The sequence below is a fragment of the Leuciscus leuciscus genome (assembly GCF_965113295.1).
Source record: "Leuciscus leuciscus genome assembly, chromosome: 15".
NCBI classification, from domain to species: Eukaryota; Metazoa; Chordata; class Actinopteri; order Cypriniformes; family Leuciscidae; genus Leuciscus; species Leuciscus leuciscus.
Window position 1 is genome coordinate 15,238,500 of NC_138739.1, and position 10,733 is coordinate 15,249,232.

At 38.3% G+C, this 10,733-nt stretch overlaps 1 protein-coding gene and 1 long non-coding RNA gene across 3 annotated transcripts in view; one reads left to right on the plus strand and one right to left on the minus strand.

Annotated features, from left to right (window-relative positions):
* LOC309476444 overlaps positions 1-10,733 on the plus strand; it is a 247,752-nt gene that overhangs the window by 192,053 nt on the left and 44,966 nt on the right. The window lies entirely within an intron of this gene.
* The window catches only part of LOC309476103 (SLAM family member 9-like), a 42,548-nt gene continuing 33,417 nt past the window's right edge, over positions 1,603-10,733 (minus strand). Inside the window, exons 1-5 of one of the 2 annotated variants that reach the window (XM_082139293.1) lie at positions 5,294-5,645; positions 4,292-4,603; positions 4,068-4,187; positions 3,680-3,747; positions 1,604-3,291 (exon numbers count right to left, since the gene is read on the minus strand). In XM_082139293.1, the coding sequence (XP_081995419.1) occupies positions 3,241-3,291; positions 3,680-3,747; positions 4,068-4,187; positions 4,292-4,603; positions 5,294-5,591 (849 nt within the window). In that variant the 5' untranslated portion in view covers positions 5,592-5,645 and the 3' untranslated portion in view covers positions 1,604-3,240. Of the gene's footprint in view, positions 3,292-3,679; positions 3,748-4,067; positions 4,188-4,291; positions 4,604-5,293; positions 5,646-10,733 lie in introns of those variants that run through there. The other variant, XM_082139292.1, reaches the window with a different exon arrangement.

The window sequence follows — 10,733 nt, forward strand, 5'->3', positions numbered from 1 at the left end:
TTTAATCCTCCTCTAGTGATATACTGAGAGATCTGTTAGTGTTTAATGTTCTTTTTGGATTTAAAGAGTTTCTGTTGTCTGAGTTTTGTGAGGTTGCCATTGTGCTGAAGAGCAGAGCCTGTGTTTCAGTCCAGGAAGAGCCAGAAAACATTGATGTTATGCTGCATGTTGCTTTATTTAAAGGCAGTAACTGTTTAGTCACTATCATATGGATTTAAGATTTTCACACAAATCCTTATGATACCTTAATGGTGCTTTTCTGTCATTTTTGAACCTGGACAGCACCTGTGTTTATTTTATTTTTGTTTTGATATGGAAAATAATATTTCATTATTTTATTTCAGAAATTAGTAATACAATAGTAGGGATGCTTGACAAAGCAAATAACACATTTATTCTGTAGGAATATGACTCATCTCTCTAGTGGTCAAATGCTGTAATAGGCCCTATTCGGAAGGGACTAGATTTCCAGGGAAGCATTAGAGAAATTCATGTTTCACAGACATACTTTTTCTCGTCCGAATCTGCCAAGTCATGTTTTTCTCACACAACATAATTAAAAAACCGAAGTAGAAATTCCGGGGCAAATTACCAACTTTTTTTTGGCGAACTCAACGATCCTCTGAGAAATCTAACCAGGCCCGTATGTGAATGTCTGTGGCTGCATCCGAAATCAAATACTTCCCTATTATATGTAAGCGAAAAACGCCTTGGTTACACATGTAACCCTCGTTCCCTGAAGGAGCGAATTGAGAAATCACATAGGATCTTCACCTACGTATTGAGATCCCAAAGAAGGCAAAGTTGGGATCTCATACGTTGGTGACGTTCCGACGTGAGGTTGAATTTGACTGAATGTCTGAATTCACACTAGTACTTATAAAACATTGGTCAAAAAGTACCCGGATGACCTTCTACTTCCAGTGAGATTCTGAAGTGAGCACGATGGACACTTTACTATCCCATGAGGCCATGGGGGAGGATTTATGAATGGCATAACTGACGCTGGTCACATGATAATGACAAATGTATGCATCCAGATTCTATTCATACTATAGGCCTACACATTCACACTATATTGAATGTACTTTTTTAGCATTTAAAATAAGTACCTACTCAAGAGAGTATGTGATTTCGGATGCAGCCTCTGATTGGCAATATTGTATTATCTTAAAGCTTCTCCTCATGTGTTTTTTGCTACCGTTTGCGCACCAAATTTTAACATGCTTTAATTCAGTTTCAATCCGATGAAAAAATAACATTATAAAATTAATAAATAGAGACAAATTGCGGAAACTGCCAAAACTGCTCATTTTCATATCAGTGTTCTGAGTAAGATACTTGTTTATAGACTTTGTTCACTTATACAAGTTACAGCCACTTTGATAAACTCATGAAGTTTACTTAAATAGAGTTTTTTATTATAAATTAAAATAACACCAAATAATACAATTAAAAGACATACTGTATACCGGTACATTGTCCGTGATGCACGCTAACATAGCACATGACCTTCTGTAGCACCAACTTCTAGAAAAAACACACTCGCTCTTCTGTAATAAACATGTTAATCCTGTCCAAATCGGTGTATGGAATCACAGACATTAAGGGCCCTATTTTAACGATCTGAAACGCAAGTATTAAGCGCGAAACGCAATAACTTTGTGGGCGGGTCTTGGGCGCGGTTGCTATTATACCGGCGGGATAAATGACTCTTGCGCCTGACACAAATCTAAAATGGGTTGGTCTGAAGTAGCTTCATTATTCATAGGTGTGGTTAGGGCGTAACGTGAAATAAACCAATCAGAGCGACATCTCACATTCCCTTTAAGAGCAGGTGCGCTTGTTCCATGGCGGATTGTTATTATAACGGCGGATTTGCCAGGCGCACGCGAGGAGCGGTTCACAGCCGAGGAGACCGACGTTCTCGTCAGGGCCGTAAAACACAGAGAAGTTACAATGGGGATGGAGAAACCCACCCAAATTAGCTTTGCTTAAACAGGCGTATAATAATTTGGGTAAATGTGTAAGCTAGATTTATGCCTATTTTTTTCACATCTTCATGGACACAACAATGATTTCCCTCGTATGTTAATATTTTTCCTTGTAATAATGTATGGTTTTCTAAAAATGAGAACTGCTGCGTCTGTGTGTAGATGAGATAAGCAAAGTGTATGCGCGTTGTGCACACGCTACATTGATTATGGCCAAGCATGCACCCTTAAAATAGCAATAACATGCGCAACGCGCCACTGACTGGCGGAATTGTTTTCTAAACCTGCAAAATAGCATCAGGGAACGTTTGCGCCGGAACACGCCTCCTCTTTGCGCTGAACTGCCCGTGGGAGCGCAAGTTCATTTCCTAATTTACCGACGTGCGTATGTGGAGGGAAAAGTCCGCTGTGCGTCGGCTGCAAAATAGGAATAATACATGCATCGGTGTACAAAGTCAATTGCGCTGGGTGCAAGATAGGGCCCACTGTGATAAGAATTGTAACTCAAATGTTGTTTAGAAAACTAGCCCCGTTGGAAAAGGCTAACAGGATATGACCTATCAAGGTATCAGTGGGTTTATCACGAATAGTTTTTTCTTAAAAGGAAGTGTTGCTAGAGCTGGAAATGACTACTGAAGCCAGCATTGCTTGACTGCACGATCACAGCATGAGTATAAAAGATCATAATGCATATGCACACAAAGAATATGAAATGTTCACATTCCACAGTTATTTCTTTGTTTTATTTGAGACTTTTTTGTCAATACCAGCATTGATGAGTTCAGTATTTTGTAAAGCAGGTTTTAAAATAGTCATGGTTTCATGTTAGCTGGAATGGAAAAAGCCCTTCAACCACGCGCTATTAACACCTCAGACACACAACTGACAGCAGACACACTCTCTGACATCAAACACACACAGCTCCGGCACAACAGATCAAGCAACATTTGTGTACAGAGGAAATAAACTAGACCACAGCAGAGTCTCCACTTCTATTGATGAGTGTTTTGCATATACGTTTTACTTTTTTTCATGAGCTTTACACACTTTAAGACTTAAAGAAAAAACATAAAATTCCTCAAAGTGCCATACGGTTTAGATAGTTTGTTAAAAGTCCTTGTAATACAGGGCAAGTTTGTTTGACATTTTTAGGAGGCAATTTAATGAATCCATCTTAAATTATTATAGTTTAAATCCGTCCCAGGTCACACGGTTGGGTCTTGTACTAAAGACTGAAGTTTGTTCATCATCTCGATGTGAGAGGTGCATACACCACATGATCCTCCTCTTTTACTTTCTGTAAAAAACACAACACAGGATAGACTACTACTAATAATAACAAATGTTAGGTTTCTTCTGATTAAGCAGTTGCAATATATAGTTTTTTTCAGAATAAAAATTAAATAGTAAAGGCATTATAAAAGTAATCCATGTGACTCCAGTTGTTTAACCTCAGTTGTATGAACAAAGCAAGTGCTTGATTTACAAAATATTAATCTCCAAAGCACAAGCAACGTCCGCTCTCGCGTCAACACAACACACATGCGTCCTGATCTTTTATATATGTCTAATATTGTGCTAGTGTGTGATTGATCAGAAAAAAAAAAAAACTCATAATCTTACACATCTACATCTGACTCACTACTGAAATGATAGAGACACACAAGAGGAATAAATGATCTTACCTTTTTATGTGCGTTTCTTTTGTAGAACGCTGGTTCAGTGTAAGTGATCTCTTCTGCACGAGTCTCGACTGTTTCAATCATAATAGAAGCATTAAAACAACACAACTCAATACTAACTAGATCTGTTTGTGTGAGTGTGTAAGACAAGTAAAAAGAGCGCTGCTCAAATTTATTGTATGCAAATACACATGTATTCTGATATGAGAGAAATTTACAGAAATTGGTAAACAATAAGTGGTTTCTTTTCATATAAGTGATTAAGAAGGTGTTAACTACACATTTATGGGGGAAATTAATGATTAAATGATTAGATCTATCAATAGACTAAAATATTCAGAGTATATTTTCAGATTGTTATTTATTTTAGCTTAGGCTACTTGTATGTAACACTTGCCTTCTTTGTCAATTTTTCTACATTTCCTGCAGATCCAGAAGATCCAAAATCCAGCAGCAATCATCAGAGATCCAGCAGAGATCAACACTATCAGAGACACTGAGACTGGAGGAACTCAAGGAGAGGAAATTAATGAGATAAGAGAGACATTAATGTAAGTGAACGCATCAGTCTGATCTTCAACAGAAGACAGAGATCAGGTCAGTAAATACACACACATATCATCAGTGCTGTGGTACCTGCACATGTGTGACAGAGTGTGTTGATGTCCAGATGTGTGGTCTGGTTGCTGATGGGATTGTTCAGCACACAGCTGTAGGTGTTTTTATCCTGATATTCCACCTCCAGAGGTAGAGAGAGACTGATGCTGAGATCACACACACTGATGCTGGACAATACACTGATTCCTTTGTACCAGGAGAGAGTCACATCACACACATTCAACACTGATGAACACACCAATGAACAATTTGATGATGATGAAGAACATTGTGAAGAGTTACTGCTGATGACAGGAACAGGCAGACGAGCTGAAAAACATGAGGGAATAAAGAGAAATCTAAACATCAATCTGGTGTAGTGTGTTATTTGTCAGTGAGTGTTTCCATCATCTCAAAATATAATGAGGAAACATTTTATTATGTAAATAATTAAAGGAATATTCAGAGTTCAGTACAAATTAAGCTCAGTCAACTGCATTTGTGATGCACGAAGTTGATAACCACGTAATTATGACTCGCCCCTTGTTTTAATTATTATACATTTTTTGTTAGGTTACAGTGCAAGGCGCTTACAATAAACATCAATGGGGTCAATCTGTAAACACTAAAATACTGCTTTGGTCCTGTGTAAAGTTACATTCTTAACTTTGTCTTAACACCACAAAAATTATGATTTAAACAGCTTTACAGCTCAAATAATATACTAGTTTAGTAGTTTTGACAGAAGAATTAATGTATGTGTGTTTATGAAATTATAAGCTTCACATTTCTACTTTTATATATATATATATTTTTTTTTTTTACCTCATTATCTTCCATTGTAAGCGCATCAACGTAACCTTGATTTTTTTCTTTTCAATTCCTGACAAGTCAAATAATTTGTGTGGTAATCAACATTATAACACATATGCTGTGGATTCTGCTTGATTTGTACTAAACCAAAGATTATTTTAATAAAAAAATAATATGTGAACGTTTGAGCAAATGATCTCGACTCACCATAGACAGAAACATTGAATGATTTTAATGTCAGTTTAGTTCCAATTATCTGTAGTTCATAATCTCCAGCATGTTCAGCTGTGATGTTTGTGATGGTCAGAGATCCAGTTTGATCGTCCAGCTTCAGTCTGTCTCTGAATCTCCCATCAGGAACATCATCATATGTGGAGAAGATTCCATAATTTCTACTGATTTCAGCTATAATGTACTTTTTAGCTCCATATCTCCACAGCATGGTGTTGTATTCTTCATGTATTTCAGTAACATCAGCGTTTAGAGTGACAGAATCTCCCTCCATCACTGACACTGACTGTATTTCATTTGTTTCATCACCAAATACACCTGAAGAACAGATTGTACATGATTAATTAATGCTGTTATTGGTTTAGAAAGCCTGAATTCAGTTTATAAACTTTAACAGCAGCAAAAACACCAAACAAAATGAAAAGTCATATAAATGAACAGACAGACGTGAGAGAATCAATCATTTCGTCTTTTAATGTGTTTTAAAATGATCTGCTGAAGAATCAAATAAAAATTACAAGATAAATTAAATACAGCTTGAAAGTACAAGTTTAAATATGCTATGTAAGGGATAATGTAGAGCGAGGCGGTTGTTATAGCGAATACAACCCAGACGGACCGCGACGCGAAGCGGAGGGGTCTTGAATCAGCCTGAAGGGGTTGTATTCGGTATAACAACTGCCTCGCTCTACATTATACTGCTTATTACATGGCTACCTACCAAATAAATCAATAATTTTACACAAAATATTGATTTAAAAAGGAGTTTATTGATTTAAAAACGATTGTATTGCTTCCGCTAAAGAAAATAGTCCGTTCCGTCTCTACGGTTAGAATCCTGCGTCCATAGCAACGCTCTGTTTTCATGGCAACGGTGTGTTATGCTTCGCAGCGGTCTGTTATCAAGAAATAACCATAGACTGTATATAAACTGGACACAGCGACCCCATAGACTTCAACGAAGAAAAGTGAAGTCAATTAGAAGCACTCACTTCCTGATGGTCGAGCGTACTGCGCAGACTCAAACAGAGCTTGACGACGTAGATGTGACGTGAGCAACCCGTCTGTCTTCTAGTAGCTGTGCCAAGAGAAATCTGAATCATTCCCTTCCGAATCTTGCAGAGACGGAGAGTGTGAGTAGGAGCTGTCCATGAGCTAGGAGCAGGAGCAACTTTATGATTCTATATGGGCTTCTCCCTTGACTTTATCGGACTTTATGCCTCCACGTCCCCCCGATTGACTGCGAGCTTCTCCTCCTGTCTATACAGTAATTTCCAGAGAGTCGTGTGGTTATGGTTATGGTTATGACGCAATCGTTAGCCTATTTTTACAAAAACTGCTTCTACAGGGCCATAACGTAAGGTACAAGGTAATGGAGCATTTTATACATTTTCGTGTTTCTTTAGAAATAAATAATGGACAAATGGAGTCTTTAAATTCCTCAGATGTAAATTTATTCGCTGTCAAAGTGATGCCAAAATGAATGGGAGTCAATGGAATGCTAACAGCAGGTGAAGGCTTGTTAGCCAATGGCGGCCCTCGGGGGTGGTACGCTATCCGAGAGCTCGATTACTCCCCTGGAAATAACAGACCACATTCTACATTGGCAACCAAGCCATGTAATAAATATATTCAACACATTTTTAATTACTGAATTGCCATGACTTTTGTAGTTGTTTATGATTACTGCAGACGTATTTTAAATTATTTAAATGATTTTTTAGACATTTCATGGGAGGATTTGCATTTGTAATCATTGAAATTAAAATACCTAAACCAAGAGAGATTTGATCTCAGTGGATGAAAATAATCTAATATGAACCGCCGCAGGAGTTTATTACTCTGAGATGTAAATAAACAACACAAATATGTTTATAACTTACCGATCAGACGGCAGAAGCACAAACAGAACAAAACAAACATGTGAAACATTTGCAGCTGTTCAGTGAAACGCCTGATCTGATAAGACTATCAATGAACGCACAACAGATCTTAACAAACACAAACTTGTGAATCCTCCCCCGACAGAGTCTGACCCTAATGCGCGCGCGCACACACACACACACACACACACACACACACACACACGTATACACGTTACATATACACATGTCATATAAACACTACATTTTATATTCAAATAGAGAGTAACTTGTGATTTAAAATTGTTGTACATATTTATTCAGTTCTCAGTTATAGCGTATGGGGAAAAGTACAACTTTAAAACCGCGTATGATCTCATTGCTTCTGAGTCAAACTGAAACCTGCTGTGGGTTATTTCTTTCTTTCTTCTTTTTTTGTGGTTTGATGAGTTGGGTGGACGGACATCTTATATGTGAGACTGGACATTCAGTGCGTGTGTGAGTTTATTTCTGTCCTGCAGGAACAGCTTTGAACTTTAATCTACCGAAACATGATGAGAAACTGTTTCACACAGAAACAGAAAAACAATAGAAACACAATGATCATATTTAACACTGCCATTCACAAGTTTAGTCTGTAAAAGTTATTTTTTTTTTATATATAAAACATTATATATATATATATATATATATATATATATATATATATATATATATATATACTGTATATATATTGGTATTTTGATATTTGATATACACCGATCAGGCATAACATCATGACCACCATCCTAATATTGTGTTGCTCCCCGTTTTGCTGCTGAAACAGCCCTGACCCGTGGAGGCATGGACTCCACTAGACCCCTGAAGGTGTGATGTGGGATCTGGCACCAAGATGTTAATAGCAGATCCTTTAAGTCCTGTAAGTTGTGACTTCTGATAGATACTGACACTGCAGACCGGGAACACCCCACAAGAGCTGCAGTTTTGGAGATGCTCTGACCCAGGTGTCTAGCCGTCACAATTTGGCCCTTGTCAAACTCGCTCAAATCCTTACGCTTGCCCATTGTTCCTGCTTCTAACACATCAACTTTGAGGACAAAATGTTCACTTGCCTAATATATCCCACCCACTAACATGTGCTGTGATGGAGAGATCATCAGTGTTATTCACTTTAGCTGTCAGTGGTCATAATGGTATGACTGATCGGTGTGTGTGTATATATATATATATATATATATATATATATATATATATACACACACCGATATATATATATATATATATATATATATATATATATATATATAAACACTTTCACATACTAAAGGTTGTTCTCTCAGTCCTTAGCAATATATGAGTGTCTTCAACTGTAATTTTAAAAGCTTTTTATTTAATATATCCTACTTAAGTTGTGGTTTTTGGATTTTTGAAAGGTTAATTCCTGGTTATGCTCTAGTGTCGGCCTTGTCTTATGCAGAGGTTTAATAAAGCGTGATCAGTCACGTGACATTCACTGCTGGAGTCACACTACACACGCCAAAGACTAAACGGTAGGCTAAGAACTGCAAGTGAAAAAAATGGCTCAAGTTGTTGAAAATAATGTTTTTTTGAATTTTGGTGGATTTATTATGTGAACCAACAGAACAGATCAGAGACGTAAACAACTAAATTAAATGACAAAATGTGTCACCGGATGGCTTTTGTGTAAACACTCATGTGGTCAAATTTGTTCAAACAGCCACAAAAGACGCCTATCTCCACCTACTAACCTAATGCGTGAACATTATGGGAAGAGCTCAGCCAGACGGGATTTAAACTTTGTCTGCATAAGACTTAAGTTTGGTTTGAAAATGAAAATGAAAAATCCAAGCACAATGTTCTCTCCCCATTCCTGATTTACCATATTTGACTGGTCTTGCATCTGTGAGAGCTGAAACTAAAGCTGCTCCCTCTCAAGCTTATTTTGTCCATGACATCGAAAGACCTAAAAAAGTCCATACATTTACCAGCCCAGACCCTCCCATCGAACAAATCAGGACAGAAGTAGTTGAAAGTGGACAAAAGAGACAGATTAAAACACCAGATGTAAACGGGAATGTGTTTTTTTTTTTATAAACAGGCAAGAATAAACCTGATGTCCTCCATGATTCCTGTTCTTTCCCGAAATCCAAGCACATGAATTTGACAAGCTCGTAATCACTTCAGTGGGAAGTATACATTTCCGATAGCACCTGAAGGCAGCATCAAAAGGCGTAAACAGACCTTGAATAAAAATGTGAGCTTGGCCATTTGTAACTTGAATGTGTAAACATACACTGGCTTGTAGCACAAATATGCCTACTGTAGTTTTACCATTTACTGCACTCGCACATTCAAACGAAACTGATTGCTTCCACATTGTAAAATCAGGTTGATATGAGAGTGTAGATTAGTGCATTGATCACTTTAGTAGCTTCCTTGAGTGCTCTGATTCTATTGCTGGTAACGTGTTACTTTGTTCCTTGTTTTATTACTGATATGCAGTACCAAAAGATTGGTACCAAATAATGAAATAATGGAATTGTGACACTATTCCTGTCACGTGTTGTGTGACACACGAATAACACTAAGATGATAAAGAAGATAACAGGCATTAATTCCAACTCCAGGTAGAGGCAATTCCAAACACAACTACAAATAGACGAGAACAGAAAAAGAGAACACACAAACAGAACTGAACTTAAATAGTGAGAGGATAACGAGATGATAGGTGCACTGCTGAAACGAATGAGTGTCCATGACAACAAACTAAGGAAGAACGGTACTGATTGAAAACAAAAGTCCATGTGGTGTGAGAGTGTGACAGTTCCTCTGTGACCAATGAAAGTTTTCCTCTTCTTGTGTTTCCTATCTTCTATTCACTGTCCCTTTCAATTAAAGTCACAATAATAAATGATGAATCACTGGCAGCCTTAGTCTCAGGGTGTACTCACACTAGCCAGTTTGAACCGTGCCCGAGTGCGTTTGACCACCAAAGCGCGGTTCGTTTGACTAGTGTGAGTGCTCCGAACCGTGCCCGGGCGCGGCTCGATTAGCCGGCCCTGGCCCGCTTGGAAGAGGTGGGCCAGAGCACGGTTCAGTTGGACTCGGGCGCGGTTCGCATGCAGTGTGAGCGCTAACCGTGCTGGACTCCATTGTGTTCAGTGAGAGCGCCGCTCTTCCTGTTTATCCCGAAACCGTCGCACCATAATGAAGTAAGCGTGCTCCGGCACGAATGCTGAAACCCTATGTGAGTGCAGGCCAGAGGGGGAGTGGGGAGGGGGGACAATCGTACTCGGGCCCGGTTCATGGCAACCGTGCCTAGTGTGAGTACACCCTCAGTCTCAATAGCAGAATCCATCAATGGAGTCAGACGAGTCTTTAGGAAATGAGTCTTTTGAACCTCTCTCCTGTAATAAAACACAGATTCACAGAAGGTAAATGATGATTATGAATCAGTTCCAGTCTGATGATCCAGCTTCAGTCTGTCTCTGAATCTCTCTTTACACTGAACATCTGTACAGATCTTTCTGAGA